This window comes from Oryctolagus cuniculus, chromosome 2 (genome assembly GCF_051225735.1).
Source record: "Oryctolagus cuniculus isolate XC-2025 breed Fujian yellow rabbit chromosome 2, ASM5122573v1, whole genome shotgun sequence".
Lineage (NCBI taxonomy): Eukaryota > Metazoa > Chordata > Mammalia > Lagomorpha > Leporidae > Oryctolagus > Oryctolagus cuniculus.
The window spans coordinates 3,993,932-4,012,742 of record NC_142868.1 but is presented as its reverse complement, the minus strand read 5'-3'; the positions used below and the strand labels follow the sequence as shown (position 1 = coordinate 4,012,742).

The 18,811-nt window shown below is 58.6% G+C and overlaps 1 protein-coding gene across 2 annotated transcripts in view; it reads right to left on the bottom strand.

Annotated features, from left to right (window-relative positions):
• The window catches only part of CRMP1 (collapsin response mediator protein 1), a 55,382-nt gene that overhangs the window by 27,235 nt on the left and 9,336 nt on the right, over positions 1-18,811 (bottom strand). For both annotated transcript variants that reach the window (XM_070069563.2, XM_089326922.1), the window contains exons 2-3: positions 6,560-6,648; positions 1,892-2,076 (exon numbers count right to left, since the gene is read on the bottom strand). In XM_070069563.2, coding sequence (XP_069925664.1) covers positions 1,892-2,076; positions 6,560-6,648 — 274 coding nt within the window. The remainder of the gene's footprint in view (positions 1-1,891; positions 2,077-6,559; positions 6,649-18,811) is intronic.

Below are 18,811 nucleotides of genomic sequence, written 5' to 3'. Positions count from 1 at the left end.
CGAGTGCCAGCTGCACCACTTCCATTCCAGCTCCCCGCTAATGCACCTGGGAAAGCAGCAGAGGATGGTCCAAGTGCTTGGGCCCCTGCACCCACGTGGGAGACCTGGATGGAGCTTCTGGCTCCTGGCTTCAGCCTGGCCCAGCCCCAGCTGTTGCAGGGTAGTGACCCAGCAGATGGAAGTCTCTCTCTCTCTCTCTCTCTCTCTCTCTACCTTTCAAATAAATAAAATTTTTAAAAATATGCACCAGTTCCTCTGAGCTATGGAACCCTGACCCTGGTCATGCACTTGACCTTCCCACGGGGAGACCTCAAAAGCTCCCGAAAACCAGCAGGCTTGGAACTCCTGCAACACCGCCCCTCTCCCAGGTCACGGGCAAACCCCTCTCCCCACCTCCACCCCAGCATGGGGTAGCAGAGCCAGCAGAAGCCACGAAACCATCACTCTTCCTCCCCCCATAAGTCCCATCCTCCATCACCAACTGCTGGGACCCCGTCCACTCACAGCCACGCCCCCTCTGTCTTTAAACCAGCATCTAAAACCAACATGCTAACTTCAACCCCTTCCTAGGCAGTAAAATCCAGGGTGCACGAGCTGTTGTCTTCCCATACACATGAAGGCCATTTTTAAAAAGCTGTGACACCCATGTGGGCATGACATCATCCTGTGTCCCCCCCACAGCACTAACACACTCTGTGAGACACGGACCTGTGTCAGAAGCACTACAGCGAGAACGGCATTGAACCATCATCTCCGTCGTCATCACCACCATCATCATCACCATCATCATCACCACCACCATCATCATCACCATCATCACCACCACCATCATCACCACCATCATCATCACCACCATCATCACCACCATCATCATCACCACCATCATCACCACCATCATCACCACCACCATCATCACCACCATCATCACCACCACCATCATCACCACCATCATCATCACCACCATCATCACCACCATCATCATCACCACCATCATCACCACCACCATCATCATCACCACCATCATCATCATCACCATCACCACCATCATCATCATCATCACCACCATCATCTCCATCGTCATCACCATCATCACCATCGTCATCTCCATCGTCATCACCACCATCATCATCATCACCACCATCATCACCACCATCATCACCACCATCATCATCATCACCACCATCACCACCATCATCATCATCACCACCATCATCTCCATCGTCATCACCATCATCACCACCATCATCATCACCACCATCATCTCCATCGTCATCACCATCATCACCATCGTCATCACCATCATCACCACCATCATCTCCATCGTCATCACCATCATCACCATCATCATCACCACCATCATCATCACCATCATCATCTCCATCATCACCTCCATTATCACCTCCATCGTCACCACCATCATCACCATCATCACCATCATCTCCATCATCATCACCATCATCACCATCATCACCTCCATCGTCATCACCACCATCATCATCACCATCATCACCATCGTCATCACCACCATCATCTCCATCGTCATCACCATCATCACCACCATCACCACCATCATCATCACCATCATCACCATCACCATCATCACCATCATCATCATCACCACCATCATCTCCATCGTCATCACCACCATCATCATCTCCATTATCACCACCATTATCACCTCCATCATCACCATCATCATCACCATCATCACCACCATCATCATCACCATCATCATCACCATCATCACCACCATCATCGCCATCATCATCTCCATCGTCATCACCACCATCATCACCACCATCATCATCTTCATCCCCTGGGCACAGGGCCCACTGGGAGCTGATGAGAACTCCCAGCCCGCATCCCTAAGGCAGGGGGCGCTGCAACTCACTGATCATCGTGGTCCCGCCCGCCAGAGCCGCCTTGGTCCCTTGGAAGAAGTCGTCGGCCGCCGTCATGCCTTGCGAGGGCTTCTGCAGGTACGTGTTGACGTCGATGCCGCCAGGAATGACCATCCGTCCATTGGCCTCGATGGTCTTCACTCCCCCAGGGACAATCAAGTTGTCTCCGATTTGTCTGGCAACAAACAACAGACCAACCTTCAGTTCTCAAAAGCAAAATGAAAGGGGCAAACGCGCCACGGAGCCCCAGGAGTACTGGTCACTCAGCGGGGTTCAGGGGGCCAGGAAGAAGCCAGCACAGCACAGGGGGCCGGGGAGCCCGAGGCAGGCCGCCTCCCTCCGCCTGTCATCAGGGAGCCCCACTGGGGGCAGAGGGAGCAGAGCTGACTCCGCCATGGGAGAGACGCTGGTGGGAGGAGGCTCCAGGTTGCTGCTCCTGGGCACCGTGCACACTGTGGACCATGCTATTGGGGACAGAGAGACGGAAGCCATTGCGGCACTGAGGCGGTGACAATCCCCAAGCTCTGTCTGACAGCTCCTGCCGTGGGCGGCACTGGTGCCGAACGGGGTCCTCCCGCGACCCCCGAAAGTGCCTGTGTCTGTAGGTCAGCAAGAACGGGTCCCCCTGTCGGACGCAGGCTGCTCTTACAGGGCGACATCAGGACACACGGGGTGGGGGGACAAGCCAAGGAGAGCGGCCTCAGGAGGCGCCAGCCCTGCCAGCGCCCTGGCCTGGCACTGCCGCCTCCAGACCGGGGGACAGCACTCATGGTCATAGCAGCCCGAGCAGCTGAGCCATTCGGGCAACCTGGGTTCACGCAGGAGCACGGCCAAACAAGGCGACAGACGCTCTCTGGGCGTGCGAGATCTGCTGAGCCGGGGGAGGGGGGGCAGCCGGGGCGGGAGCGTCAGCACAGCTGTCCATCACGTCTGCTCCCTGGGTAACAGGTGCTGGAGACCCCTCAGCAGGAGGGAAAACTCCAAACAGGGAGGGGGGAGCCAAGCACTCAGCAGCCCGGCCCCCGGGGCCCACACGGGCACTCATGGCGACAGGCGATGGCTGTGGGTTTTTCTCAGGGGTGATGTCAAGGTGTTCAACCAGAACCAGGACAGGGACTCGGCAGCTGCCAAGGTCAATGCCTGGCTGAGCCCTCGAGATCTGACAGAGGTGACTTTATGTGAAGAATAATAATAATGGCAATAATCGCGCTCTGCATTCGTGGGATCAGCAGCACCCTGATTTTCCCAAGCCTGTCAGGGCCCCCACAGCAGCCACCCCCGCAGGGCAACGGTGCAGCCTCCTGGGCCAGGCTGTGGTGGGACTCTCCCTTCCCAGGCCTGCAGGGGGCAGTGTGACCGCCCACCCTCAGGCCCGGTCAGCAGCCTGCCCCTCCGTCACCTCTGACTTGATTCACAGAAGCCCTGTTTGGCCCAGTCCTGCCACCTTCTTTCTCCAGGAGCCAAGGGCAGAGAGCCCCTGGAAGCCACGCCAGCCCTCGCACGCCGCGCAGGCAGCGTCACCGGCTGGGCCGGGCTTCAGAGCGCTCATGGGCGTCTCGCTCAGTGCTCACAACAGCGGTTAAAGATGGGGTCACAGCCCAAATACGAGCCCCTGGCAAGGGTGGGGCACAGTCCCAGCCGACGGGGCTCTGGGGGCGCTGGGGCTCTGGCTGCCCCCTTCGGCACAGCCAGGCAGGGAGCTCGCCTAGAGTCATGGCCCAGCCCACCGGAGCAGGCGACCGTCACCACCCAAGTCCCCTCGCTGGCAGCCGTTCCTGTCTCTGGCCGACCTCCTCCCATCTCCCGGTGAGGGAGGACCACACGGGGCCCGGAGAGGGCTGGGGCCGTACCCAAGGCCACACAGCAGGCTGGCGCTGGGCCTGCCTTCCCAAGTCTGGTGCCAGGGCTCTGTCCAGCAGGCCTGGCTGCCTCTCTGCCTCCAGCACACAGGCGCAGTCACCCTCCCTGGCCTGGGGCAAACCTGGAGGGGAGCCCAGGACTCAGAGGGAAACAGGACAAAGGGCGCGCAGGAGCGGCGTGCGAGGGCGGGAGGGCGCGAGGACGCGGGAGACCCACAGCTCCCGGGGCTGGGCCAGGCCGCGGTCGGTCGCTGCCAGGCGGGAAAGCAATGCCGGCGCTCCAAGGCAAGCAGCACCGGGGTTTAAATGCCGGGGAAGCTGCCGATTTCCACAACAGTCTAGCTAACCCAGGTCTTACTGCTCCAGGTGTCCGTGCATACAGCAAGCGCTTAATGCAGCGCAACTGGCAACCACGTGCTCCATCTGTATACACACTGGGATCTGCAGGGCTGGGGGACCTTTTCCCTGGGGGGAGGGGGGGTTTGGATCTCAAGGCATCCTTTGCAGGCTGTGTGAACTCAACAAAGCCACTGGATTTCGAGTCCTGCCCACGGCTGCATTGGCAGAGCCAGGCCTGATGATTTCACGGGGCTGCTCGGCCGAGGGAGGGTGGGCTGGAGGCGGCCAGGTCAAACTTAAAGCAACGGGCAGCTCCCAGGGCCAGGGGCCGGGGAAACAGCTCTCAGCACTATTTTACCCTCCCATGCCCCCGAAGCGCTGGGGCCCCCACTCAAAGGGGTACTGCCCCCAGAGCTGCTTTCTGTCTAAGAAGCGGTGGGTGAGAGACCCCCAGTTTGCCTCTTGCCCCTTCCGGGTCCAGGTGGTCCCACGTTGCCGAGAGCAACGTCCTCGTGGTCTCACAGGTCCGGATGACTGGCACCGCCCTCCACCAACACTAGGGCTGTCCTCCGCACAGCCCACAAGAGGAAGGCAGCGACGGTCAGCTGCCCACGGGCTGGAGGGACACGGGGATGCACCTGCACCAGGTCAGCATCAGGGCAGGCTTCCTGGAGGAGGAATTACCTGGACTGGCCCAGAAGGGCAAAGAGGAGCCAGAGACCAGTGCCCTAGGGGGTAGGGGGTATCCTGGGGGACAAAGGGTGCCATGGGGGACGGGGGTGCTCTGGAGGACAGGGGGTGCCCTGGAGGACAGGGGGTGCCCTGGGGGACAGGGGGTGCCATGGGGGACAGAGGGTGCCCTGGAGGACAGGGGGTGCCATGGGGGACACAGGGTGCCCTGGAGGACAGGGGTGCCCTGGGGGACAGGGGGTACCCTGGAGAGACAGGGGGTGGCATGGAGGACAGAGGGTGCCCTGGGGGATAGAGGGTGCCCTGGGGGACAGGAAGTGCCCTGGGGGACAGGGGGTGCCCTGGGGGACGGGGGACAGGGCACTCTAGCAGACGGCTCCAGCTGCAGATTGAGCAGGGGCTGCATGGCGAGTTTCATCATGGCTGGGAGAGGGAGTGAGCGGTGGGGAGGCCCGAGCCGGCTTGAAATGATCAGAGCGTGGAGCTGGAGTCGGGGTGGACAGACAGAGGAAGGGACGGTCCCTGTGCCCTGTGCACCTGCTCTTCATGGGGCACTTCAAGGACGCGTCTCTTGAGTGCTCCCAACAGCCCACGGCTTCCTCTCGCCCTCCCCTCCGCACTCCTCCTCCTCCTCCTCACTGTCGTGCAGGTGGCCCTGTCTGACCCTCACCTCGCTCAGACTGCCCGTGCCTTCCCTACCTGAGCTAAGCCCCAGCTGGCCCGGGGAGGGTCTCCTCCTCTAGTCCTGATCCCAGGGGAAGAGGCTGGGGAGCCAGTGCACCCAGGTCCTTCTCGCCTCAGGGCAAGAGAACCGCAGCCGCCCGGCACAGCCAAAGAGCGGGAGGCCACAGGAAAACCAAGGCCTGGTGCGAGGCAGCAGCTGGGGAAGCAGCGTCCCCAGCGTCCCCAGCGTCCCCAGAGTCCCCCTCCCCCCGTGGGGCTGGAGTTGGAGCTAGGGCCTTTGAGGAGGCAGTTATGGTTAAATGAGTTCACAGGAGTGGGACCTGCCCCCAACACGGCCCGTCCTTGTCAGAGAGAGAGAGAGAGAGCTCCAGGGGTGGAGAGAGGCCTCGGGAGGAACCGGCCCCGAAGGCACCTGGACCCAAGCCTTCCCGCGCCCAGAACAGGGAGAGGCCAATGTTGCTTTGGCCACCACAGCGGACCCCTGGGCCGTCACAAGCATGGCTAAGAAGGAGCCAGCAGGATGCAGGAGAGGGAAACCCCGGACTGCTCCCAAGGGCCAGCCAGGGCACATTCCCCTCCCCCAGGTGCAGAGCCAGGGCCCCCTCCCCTCCCCTCCCCTCCCCCAGGTGCAGAGCCAGGGCCCCCTCCCCTCCCCTCCCCTCCCCCAGGTGCAGAGCCAGGGCGCCCCCCTCCCCTCCCCTCCTCTCCCCTCCCCCAGGTGCAGAGCCAGGGCGCCCCCCTCCCGTCCCCTCCCCTCCCTCCCCTCCCCTCCCTCCCCTCCCCCCTCCCCTCCCTCAGGTGCGGAGGTGTGAGCAGGTGAAGAAACAGCAGAGAATGGAGGCAGAGTCCGAGAGGGAACCCAGGCCGCTCACAGCCTGCAGCGTGGAGCAGCACCCGGCAGCCTCGCCCGCCACAACAGGGCTGTACCCCCCACTGCGGGAGAGCGCCGGGTGACAGGGGCCCGTCCATACGTAGCAGAGAGCCCAGCATGCGGGACGCGGGGCGCACACCCGTGCCTGCCCAGACCTCCGTGGGCAGAACCCCCACCCGCACCCCGCGGAGGCCGGCTCGCCCGGGTCCACCCACTTGATCACTCCGTCCTCCAGGTAGACGTCAGCGTAGAAGGACTGGTCATCGTTGACGACGCGCCCGCCTTTGATGAGCAGCCGGTCGCTCTGAAACGCAAAGCAGAGCACGGGTGTCAGTGTTCCGGTTCGTTCACTTCTTACACAAAAATTCCCTAATATTTTAAACGTAAAACAGTGACCAAGGGACCGGCGTTGTGGTGCAGCCAGTTAAGCCGCTGCTTGCAGTGCCAGCATCCCATATGGGTACCGGTTCATGTCCCGGCTGCTCCACTTCCGAATCAGCTCCCCGCTAATGCGCCTGGGAAAGCAGTGGGAGATGGCCCGAGTGCTTGGGCCCCTGCACCTGCATTGGAGACCCGGAAGAAGCTTCAGGCTCCTGGCTTCGGCCTGGCCCAGCCTTGGCTGTTGCAGCCATTTGGGGAGTGAACCAGCAGGTGGAAGATCTCTCTCTCCATCTCTCCTCTCTGTAACTCTGCCTTTTTTTTTTTTTTTTTTGACAGGCAGAGTGGACAGTGAGAGAGAGAGAGACAGAGAGAAAGGTCTTCCTTTTCCGTTGGTTCACCCCCTAATGGCCGCTGAGGCTGGTGTGCTGCGCTGATCCGAAGCCAGGAACCGGGTACTTCCTCCTGGTCTCCCATGGGGTGCAGGGCCCAAGCACTTGGGCCATCCTCCACTGCACTCCCGGGCCACAGCAGAGAGCTGGCCTGGAAGAGGGGCAACCAGGACAGAATCCGGTGCCCCAACTGGGACTAGAACCCGGTGTGCCGGCGCCACAGGCGGAGGATTAGCCTAGTGAGCCGCGGCGCTGGATATCTGTAACTCTGCCTTTCAAATAAACAAATCTTTTAAAAAAATCTCAAATATGCAGAAAACAACAATTAACAGTGGCTGCCTTTGAAGCGTGGATGTGACCAGCAGCCTCTCTTTTGTCTTCTTTCAACGTTTTCCTCTGCAGCTCTGCCTTTCAAAATAATGTTTTAATTAAAATAAATAAAGAGAAGTGATCAAAAAATCCCATCACGCAACTGCAGCGTCTGGCTGTTCAATACTCTGCCGTTCTCATTTTACCCTCAAACTCTTGATTTCGTTTTCGCTGAGCTATTTTAAAACAAATCCCAAACATCGAATAGTTCCAGCTAGATTCTTCCGTGTGTCTCTGACCAGTGAGGACTCCTCAGATAAACGTACCCAGCACCCATGATCCCAACCACCCCCAGGAGCAGCCATGCCTTCCCATCAGCCGGTAATCTGCTCCCTTCGACTCGATGGCTGCAAAGCCGCGTTGCCACGACTGCTGGGTCTGAATGGGCATCCACGCCAGTCCCGCACCGTGCACCTGCTCGAGTTCTCCGTCAGAACCCACCCAGCTCCTCCTCCCTTTGAAGTCATTCGTTGGTTGAAGAAACTGGGGCATTTGTGGAGCAGGAATTCCTTCACTCATTATTGAACATGCTAATGACTCATCTGGAAACCCTTCAGAAGACAGGAAACCACCAAAGACATCTTCCGTGCAGGTTCCGCTTCCGCTCCGAGGGAGCTCCTGGCTCCCAGCTTCAGGCTGGCCCAGATCTGGGCTTTGCAGCTATTTGGGGAATGAACTAGCGGTTGGAAAGTCAATCAATCAATCTCTCTAATACATAAAATAAATCTAGGGGCTGACGCTGTGGTGTAGCAGGTAAAGCCACTGAATACAGTGCCAGTATCCCATATGGGCGCCAGTTTGAATCCTGGCTGCTCCACTTCCGATCCAGCTCTCTGCTGTGGCCTGGGAAAGCCGTGGAAGATGGCCCAGGTCCTTGGGCCCCTGCACCCACGTGGGAGACCCGGAAGAAGCTCCTGGCTCCTGGCTTCGGATCGGTGCAGCTCTGCTTCCGGGAGTCAGACACTGTTCAGACCCACGCCTCCCCATGGGCGCCCTTGTGTGCAGCGTCCACATGGGGGCGCTGCAGTGCCAGGGTGTTTCTCAAACTAAGCCTGGAAGAGTCCCTGTGCCTTTTTGTCGGCTCTCAAAGCCATGTACTTCAGAGCTCAGAGGGTGTCTGGTGAGTATTGTCCAAGAAAGAAGTGCCCAGGTATGCTGTGGCACAGTGAGTTAAAGCCCTGGCCTGCAGCGCTGGCATCCGATATGGCCACAGGTTCGAGTCCCGGCTGCTCCACTTCCAATCTAGCTCCGTGCTGATGCATCTGGGAAAGCAGTGGAAGATGGTCCAAGTCCTTGGGCCCCTGCACCCACATGGGAGACCCAGAAGAAGCTCCTGGCTCTTGGCTTTGGATTGGCTCAGCTCTGACCATTGTGGCCAATTAGGGAGTAAACCAGCAGATGGAAGACCTCTCTCTCTCTCTCTCTCTCTCTCTATATATATATATATATATAACTCTTTCAAATAAATAAAATGAATCTTTAACAAAAAATTAAAAATAAGAAAAGAATTGCCCAGGTGTAGCGAGTTTAGAAAATTCTCTATCAGGGACCAGCAGGGTGGCTCAGTGGGTTAGGCCACCACCTACAACACCGGAATCCCATACGAGCACCAGTTCAAGTCCCGGCTGCTCCACTTTCGATCCAGCTCCCTGCTAATCCACCCAGGGAAGCAGCAATGGACAGCCCGAGTCCTTGGGCCCCTGCACCCATGTGGGAGACCTGGAGGAAGCTCCCGGCTCCTGGCTTCAGCCTGGCACAGACCCAGCCAATGAGACCATTTCGGGAGTAAACTAGTGGGTGGAAGATCTCTCTCTCTCTCTTCCTCTCTCTCTTTCTCTCACTGTAAGTCTTTCAGATAAATAAAATAAATCTTTTTTTAACAACAAGTCTGTACTGACCAATAGCAGAGGCGATGATTACCCAGCATGTAAGCCGTGAACCCTGAAGGCAGGAGCGGAGTCCACGCCCCCCCGAGTCTCCCCAATGTGGGAAGTCATCGGAGAGACACAGGAGACCCCCTGGGAAGTGCATGAGAGTCACACTCGGTGACAGTTTGTGCTGAATGGTTCCTAAGGAGCATTAGGGGTGATCAGAAATGAGGTTCAGAGACAGGTGTGGCCCCCCCAGGCTCACACGACCAACAAGGGTGCAGGTGGGACCCAAGATGGGCTCACACCCTGTGCAGCGTGTGGGACACAGAACCACACTTGTTCTCGACCCTGCGACACCCCCGCCCACAAGCAGAGGGGACTGAGCAACACCCCAAGGCTGTGAGCCCAGGTCCTGGAGCTGAGTTCCCTTCTCCGTGCACTAAATGTGAGTGTGAAAGCTCACAGGGGGTGTAGGCACGTGACGCGGCAGGTGAGGCACCGAGGCCCCTGCGGAGTGCTGGGTTCCCGTCCGAGCCCTGCTGATGCAGACCCTAGGAGGCAGAGCTGATGGCTCAAGGGCGGGGCTCCTGTCACCCACAGGGACCCAGACTGGAGCTCCCAGCCCCTGACTTTGGCCCAATGCCATTCAGGCTATTGGGGGATGAACCAATGGATGGGAGATCTCAATCTCTCTCTCTCTCTCTCTCTCTCTCTCTCCCTCCCTCCCTCCCTCCTTCCCTCTCTTGTTCTCTCTCCCTCTTTCCCTGTTATGTGTGTGTCTCTTTTTGTCTTTCTGCCTGTACTATGCATTTAAAAAAAAACTCACAGAACTTGAGTGAATTTCACTACACATATGATGCTATATATAGACGCACATTTCAAATCGCCTTAACATGAGATCCACACACCTGCAAGCGAAAAGAGCCCCGGGGCTCCCGCCGCTCTCTCAGGATCCCCATGATGACTGAGCAGTTAGCAGACGCGACTGTAGCAAACTCCGCGTGGAAGTTTGCTGTTTGTAAACTTTGAAAAAAATCAAAACACCTAATGAAAAATTCAACAACGATTTCACAGCTGGAGTGTAATGGCCAGGCTGTGCCAGAGACAGCCCACGCGTTCCAACGTGACGGCAGGAGGCTGCAGGGAGGCCGGCCCCGCCTGGCTCACAGCCCTGCAGCAGGAGCAGGCAAGAACAAGGCACCAAAGGCAGACGGAGGGAGGTTCCAACCCGGACCCCGCCAACGATCCACGTGACTGCTAACTCCTCCAGGCCTCAGTTTTCTCATCTATAAAATGGGGTGACTGTCGCTGTGCCTCAGAGCTGCTGTGGGAGTGTGATGGGGGTGAGTGGAGCAGAGACCTGGCAGGTGGCCTCCGGAGGGCGTTGTTCAAGCGCTGCCAGCGAGCCCAGCAGGCACTGCCCGGCATAAGCATGTAAGAGGCGGCACAAAAATCAAATCAACTCAGGTCACCAAGGCCAGGCCTTTGGAGGCTGACAGGAGGGGAGGGGACTGCCCGGCCTCGACTTCAGCCCTTCAAGGGGACGCGGTTTCATCTGACCTTGGAGTGGCCGCCAGGTTGGCAAACTGCGCCGAGGGCCTTACCACTGTCCATGCCCTCTGCCCTTCAATTTGTCCACAGGATAGCGTCCTGCACGGGGTCACGGAACTACACACAAAGACGCGATCCAGAACCAATTACAGCAGCACAAGCACACTACTCATATGACCACTCAGCTACGCGATGACTTTCTAAGGAGTTCCAGGGACAAGTGGGACATTAGGGAAAAGCAAAATACAAAAGCATCTACTCCTAACCCCCAGGAAAGTGGCTCTAAGAGTAACTGACCCCCCAAGTGGAGACTCTGGGTACCCAAATCCCCAGTGCCAGTCACTGTGCCAGGAGGGGAGGGGAGGGGAGGAAGAGGAGAGGAGGGAGAGGAGGGGAGGGGAGAGAGGGGAGGGAGAGGAGGGGAGGGGAGGGAGATGGAGGGGAGAGGAGGAAGAGGAGGGGAGGGAAATGCAGGGGAGAGGAGGAAGAGGAGAGGAGGGGAGGGGAGGAGGGGAGGGGAGGAGAGGAAGAGGAGGGGAGGAAGAGGAGGGGAGGGGAGGGAGGGAGGGAAGGGGAGGAAGAGGAGGGGCGGGAGAGGAGGGGAGGGTGAGAGCAGGATGGCGAGGAGGGGAGGGGAGATGGAGGAGAGGAGGGAGACAGGCTCCCAGGAGGTGGACGGCCGACTCACAGACCCAACACCTCTGCTGTCTGCTGTTTGGACTCCCTGAATGCCTGGCCCCCACGGTTGGTTGGACCCTAGGCAGGGGCAGAGCCTGCACTACTGGGATGGGCCAAGAGGCCTCCCCCTGAGGGATCCCCTGAGCCCTGGGACGGGCAGCAACCAAGTCTCCAAGGCCCAACGTTGCATGAGCTGGAGGCCGGGCAGAAGAGGGGAAGGCTTCTCCAAACCTGCAATTCTCCCCCGTCCAGCCCCGAGGGGGAGGAGACCGCAGGAGCCATGCGAGCCTCGGCCATTTGTTCCCCTCCAAAAGCAAAACAAGCAGCCACACTCCCTGGGGACCGTGCCCCACCCTGTCCTCCCTGGGTGAGGGAAACAGGGAGCTTCCCCGGTCACGGTGGGAATTAAAGCTGCCCTCCCATCACAAAGTGGCTGTCAGAGTGGACAGATCCACTGCGGGCCGGAGAACATCAGAGGCGCTATTCTTACGGAACCAGCACTTATCCAAAATCACTGGTTTAGCAGCCCCGGCTACCTGGAAAATGGCAGAGAAGCAAAGCCGTGATTACAGGGACAGAAGCAACAACGTCGTCACAGCCGGACACGCAGGCTGGGCTCTGGGGGCACCAGCCCACAAAGTAAACAGTCATGGGCTCCCGGAGCCCAGGTGGGCGCTGTCCGTGGTGCTGACACGCTGGGCCTCGGGGATGGGTGCAGCGTTCTCTGAACCCTGGGTGCTGGTGACCCCTCCTCCTCCCCTCACCGAGCCCTGCAGTTAGTTCCACTCTGCCTTCATTTCTTGGCGTGGTGGCAAATTTTTCATTTCTATGTCCCCAGAGAACCGAAGCAATCACACCTGATGTAGCACACAGTATGTAGCCGGTTTCAGGTGTTTGGAGGTCTTAGTGTCACCCACCAACACCTCCATTCTCCCACCCCAGAAGTCGGGTGAGGGCAGGCAGCCCCGATGTCCTCCCCTACGATGCTCCCGAGTGCACCGATCAGAACCTGGGGTCAGAGAGTGGGCGAGTGTCCACGCAGATCGGGGTGAGGTGGCCCACACATCGGCCATGGGGAGGGTGGAGCGCTCAGGGCACTGGCTGGCCACTCATTCCTGGAACAATGATGATCTCCCCTCACGCATGGAAATGAGCCTCAGTAGTCAGGGGAGCCCTGCTTTGCCAGAAATGTGCCTGTCCCTGCGGTGAGTGCCGGTGGAACCCCCTTCTCTTCAGACCAACGAAATGTCCAAGTGCATCTGGAAGGTCACAAACCCTTCAAAGCCCACAAGCCAGGGACAGCCAGGCTCACTCAAAACCCAACAGGACAGAGACGCACGCTCCACTCACACCCAACCGGAGGCACAGTACCAGGCCTTGCAGACCCTCAACACGCCCTGGAGTTGCCCGTCACAAACCCCAGTCTGCATGCCGTCATGCAGGCTTTCATGGAGCAGACCCAGACGAGGGCCAGGACTTGCAGTGTTCACCACAGCCCTAGACTGCGTGATGCAGGCTCTCCGTGGTGTGTACCTGTTCCCAACTCTTCCTGCCCTCCCATGCCCGCCATGTGTGGGTACAGCGCAGCACCTTCCCACATGACTCGCTCTGTCCATGAGAACAAGACAGGCCATGCACGCAGCAGCCCGGCACCAGCGGCAGGAGGCAGCGGGTCCAGCTCTCCTTCCTGAGAGCCCTCCGCCCCCATGAAGACCATGTGGCCAAGGAATGGCTGCCCCAAGACGAGATGTGAGGAGACAGGACCCCCACAGAAGCCTGAAGACAAACCTAGCTGAGCTGGATATGCCTCTGCCACCAGACCCCAGTGCGATACAAACACTGGCTGCTCTAAGCCCAGAGTTGGATGTCTGCTATGTAGCGCTATCACATCGTAGCAAACCAGTAAGCTTCCGACCTCTGTGCCGGGGGGCTTCGACACTGCTGCCTCTGAGGTTTTGTAGCTCAGAGATTTCATACTTCCCCACTCGGTCCCCCCTCCCGGCTCTGCACCCCCAGATCTGTATGCGATGCTATCCGGCCCAGCTGCACACCCACACCCACGCTAATTCCTAGAAACCAGCCCATCCGCCTTTGACTTCGCCTCAGGGGACAGCTGACCAGCCGCAGGCCCTGGGCCTCACTCTCCAGAAAACCAGCCCAGGAAGCAGCAAGCAGCGGGAGCCGAACCTAACGAACACACACGCCTCCTCCCTGCCCCCATGGTGGATCGGAAATGCAGGCAGTCCCTACGGACCGCAGGGCTCCTCAGCGCGCTCCCACGTTTCCATGACAACCTGCGTCCCCAGCCCCACCACACCCGAGGGCTTGTCCGGCTGATTTGAAAATGACACAATTCTATCATGAGCCTTTGTGCCGCTGCAGGATGATGCGAGCATCCGCGCCTTCACCCACGTCTGCTTCCTTGTCTCTGCTTCTTCCCGGACAATGAGAAACCTGGAGAGAAACCCTTTGCCTTTAAGAAAATCTCATTCCTTGAACTCATACTAAGTGTCAGTTCTGCACTATCCGGGTTTTCAGTTTTTATTCTTTTTTTTTTCTTTATTTGAAAGGCAGAGTTACAGAGAGAGAGAGAGAAAGAGAGAGAGAGATCTTCCAACCACCGGTTCACTTGCCAAACGACTGCAATGGCTGGAGCTGGGCTGGTCCAAAGCCAGGAGCCAGGAACTCCATCCAGGTCTCCCATGTGGGTGCGAGGGTCCAAGTACTTGGGCCATCTTCTTCTGCTTTCCCAGGCACATTAGCAGGGAGCTGGATAGGAAGTGGGCCACGGGGACTCGAACCAGCACCCATGTGGGATGCTGCCAGCTATGCCACAGAGCCAGCCCCATCCAGTTTTGTATCGGTTTACTTGTGTTGCTGTAACAAGATACCTGAGGCTGGGCACTGTATAAGGAAACAGTTTGTGGCACAGTGGGTAAAGCCCCCGCCCAAGTGCTGGAATCCTATATCACAGTGCTGAGTCGAGTCCTGGCTGTCTCGCTTGCAACCCAGCTCCCTGCCAATGTGCCTGGATACGCAGCAGAAGATGCCCAAGTGCTTGGACCCCTGTGCCCACGTGGGAGAGCTGGATGGAGTTCCTGCCTCCTGGCTTCAGCCAAGACCGGCCCAGGTATTGTGGCCATTTGGGGAGCAAACCTGCAGATGGAGGACTTTTTCTCTCTCTCCCTCTCTTCTTTCTCTCTCTCCTCTCTCTCATTGTCTCTCTCCTCTCTCTCTTTCTCTCTCTCTCCTCTCTCTCATTCTTTCAAATAAATAAATCTGAGGAATGAAAACAGAAAGAAAAGAAGTTTGTGGATCTCACAGCTGAGATGAGACAGCCCAGGGGCTGAGCCCGCAGTGAGGGAGGAGGGGAAAGTAGGTGGCCATGTGCAAGAGCAGGGATCACATCAGGAGGAGGGAGCCAGGGAGATGCAGGGGCCAGGCTCGCTCTCCTGGCCACAAGTCACTCTCCTGGGAACTAATGGTGTCCCATAAAAACCTCATTAATTCCATGGTGCCCCAGTGCCTTAATCATCCCCCCACCCCACCCCAGTGCCCCACCCCTTAGAGGCCCTGCTAATCCAGGGGACCGGGTCCCTCCCATGACCCGCACAGCAAGGCTACCAGTGAAGGAAGTTGGAGGAGTCAAGTAACCTGCTCCTCATCACAGTCAAGTGACGGCAGGGCCAGAACCGGACCCTTGGACCACGTGGCTGTCCAGCGAGGGTCCGGTCAGTTAGCCCAGGGTGATGTTCTCCTCACTCTACTCAGGCACTGGGCTCGATCCTCAGTTGCCCCCTCTCTGAAATGGGCATGAGCAGGGACTGGCCATCCACACCCCCAGCTATTGGTCAAGTGCACAGTCCATCCCTGCACCCGCCTGCCCTCCTGACGATACCAGGGACATGCCGAAAGTGCCTCCTGTGAGTCAGGTGCACTCACACTACTGCCTCGTGGGGCGCCCACTTCCCAAGGCCACGTGTGGCTCCCTGGCTAAGGACAGGAGCGGAGGCCACACCACCAGGGGTACCGGCCAGGCCCCACCTCCTAACCCTGCCCAATGGGCGTGTGCTCTGATGAGCATCTCCCATCTGCAGCACAGAGGGACACTTTGAAAATTACGTGAATTAACACACAGATAGCCTTCGGGACAAGTCCCGATTTCCCTTAAAGTCCTTGCAACATGGGGAGATGGACCTCATTGAAACACTCAGTTCTCCCTACCCTCTCGCACCCCACACCAGTAGCTCCACCCACCCTGCAAATGTCCTGGAGCCATCTGCCGATTCCCGTCTCTCACTGCACCTGCTACCACCTGGCTCCCTTCTGGCCACCTCGTCCCCTCCATGTGACAGGTGCCAATCTGAAACACACACCTGCCCTCCAGACCCTCCGCAGGCTTCTCCTCCCCCACAGGTCACAGTGTACCCCCAAGACTCCCCCGTGCCCGCCAGGTCCTCTCTCAGCCACGTCCCAGCCTCTCCTCCCACACGCCGGCTCCCTCACCACACTGCGCCTCCTTCTACAGCCTTCTCGCCACGCAAACCTCCTGCCAGACCTGCCTTCCCCCTGGCCCCTCGGCCTGCATGGTGTCCTGACTCCACGGCCGCGAGGGCACTCCTTGGAGCTCCCACACATGAGGCGTGCAGCTCCATTGGCGTTTGTTCCTGGTGCCTCATCTTCCAATCACCTGGACGTGTCCTATTTCCCCCGTGAGCCTTGGAGGCCCTTGACTTGCTGCCAGACACAACAGCTTATTCCCGGGCAGCTTCCTAGCTGGGGGACGAGAGGATGAGGAGTAAGATCCTGATCCTCTCCAGGCTACAGTTTCCTCGAAGCCTGGAGCTGCTCAAAGCCCGCAGCGCGTGAAAGCCTGGCTGCTCGAAGCCCCACGTTCCACACCAACGCTCCGTGTTCCTGCCTTTGAGGAAGCCGGAAAAAGTCCCCGCTGCTTCTCACAGGAGAAGGTCCTCAGGGCTAAGTGTCTTCCAGCGCCTCCGGGAACAGCAGTGAGCAAAGCAAAGGGCCTGGAGGGGCTCTGAGCACTTGAAAGGGCTCTCCAGGGCTAAGACAGCAAACAGGAGACCGCCTCGCCTGACAAACACTGACTGTGCCTCCTGCAAGCCAAGGGCTTCCACACTGTGGCCTTGTTGAGTGCTCCCTTTGCAAACAGGCATTGTGGCTCGCCGGCTAAGGACAGGCGCAGGGGCCGGACCACGGGGTTCTGACTGGGCTCCACACCTCCTAACCCTGCCGTGTGGGCAACGGCTGCTTTCTGTGCATCCGTTTCCCAGGGGGAAAGTGGAGCACAGCAAGAGGCGGGCAGACTCGCCCTGCACACAGGGAGCACCCACGAGCGAAGCCCACGTCTGTGGAAGCAGTGGTCTCCTGTCCTCAGAAGCATGTCAGGAGAGGGCGGGGGCAGGGAGAAGTAACAGGCAGATGCTCTTTCCTCCCCAGAAACCGCACAAGCAGAAAGAACAACATTGCATCTTTATTTAAAAGGCTCCTTTCAACTCTGAGGACACAGGAATCCAGTGTTGGCTGAGCGCTCAGCGGGACCGCACCCCCAGGGTCCACGGGTAGGATGTGGTAGAAAGCACACAGGCAACATCACTTGGGAGCAGGCACACTATTTCCTCAACAGCCGCCTGCTTGCTCTCTGCCGTTCGGCATCAAATCCACTGAGTCTGCGCTGGCACAGACCGGGAGGGGCGAGGACCTGCTCCATGGTGGTCCGGCTCCCACGAGCAAGGTCTCTGCCGCCAGCATTTGCTTTTTGGTGTGAAATGCACTGAAGCCCCTTAGCGAACCACATCTTCCCCCTCCCCCCTCACTGCTCGGATTGACAGCGTAGAAGCCCCTCTCCCTCTCTCCCTTCTCTTTCCTTTGAGCCCAGATGCCCTTCAGGCCACCCCCCTCTCTTTCTGGATGGCCTCTTTCTGGATCCGCCTCAATGCCGGATCCTCAGACGGGCGCTTGTTAAGGAGGCCAGCGACAGGTGCGCCTAACACCTCATCCAGCTAAGCAGCACATGGCTATGGGTCACCAGTGCACAGCAGGGCCCCCGGGGAGGTGAGGAGGACAAGAGCCATTGTCCACGTCCCTAAAGTTCATGGTCAAGTGCAGGTAGAATGCTCTGAGAGGCTGACCCATGCTGCTCCAGCAGGGGAGCGTACAGTTTGCAGCCCCGGGAAGAAGGCTGCTCCAGGGTGAAGGAGTATGGTGGATGCATAGCAGAGGGCTTTGTCTCCCAGACAGTGTGGGAGGATGACCTAGGTGCCCCGGGGCACAGGCCCCCCGAGGGCATGGCGAGCCGCAGCCTCACAGGCCCACCTGAGTCCTGCTGCTCCCCTCACCTGCTGCTTGCAGCCCGGCATCTCCAGGAAGCACCGAGACCCCCTCATCTCCTCAAACCAGCATCCATGCAGAGTTGTTCTCTTTCAGAATACATTTCTGACTTGGTCATTGTATCTCCCTAAGACAGAGGTCCCGAACCCCACTGTGCTCACGGCGTACCTTCAAACAGCGTAAAACTGTGCAGGATTGCAAAGGGCTTAGAGACCTGAAACATCAGGTCAGCAGCTGCTGCCACGCAATCCCGCCACAGGGTGACTGTGTCTGTCTCACAGAGCCTTCGACAGCTCCGCAGTGCACCTGTGAGCCCTTCAGCACCATGGCGCTGTCCACTGCCTGGGCCTGCTGTCTCACAGGCTTGCGTGGCAGTCGTCTGGTGGCCCCTTCCCGTGGGACCCACAGCAAATTAGACTCTGTTAACATCACTGTGCCTGTGAGTGCTCAGGGCTCCACCAGACGGATGCTGCCAGAACACTGCAGAGACCTGCTTTGGAGCAAGCAAAAACTTAAACTGCATTGTGCACAACAGGTAAAGCCGTCTCCTGCGATGCCAACTTCCCGTATGGGTGCAGGTTCTTGTGCCAACTGCTCCACGTCCAATCCAGTTCCTACTGATGGTCTGGGGAAAGCAGCCGAGGATGGCCCAAGTGCTTGGGCCGCTGCTACCCATGTGGGAGGCCTGGAAGAAGCTCCTGGCTCAGTCCTGGCCACTGTGGCCACCTGGAGAGTGAACCAGCAAATGGAGGATCTGCCTCTCTCTCTCTCACTCTGTCTGCATCTTTGACTTTCAAATAAATAAATGAATATTTTTTTTTAAAAGCTGGCCACAACTCAGCAGTCCCTCTGCAGAGGGTTTTTCCAGTGCCCTACC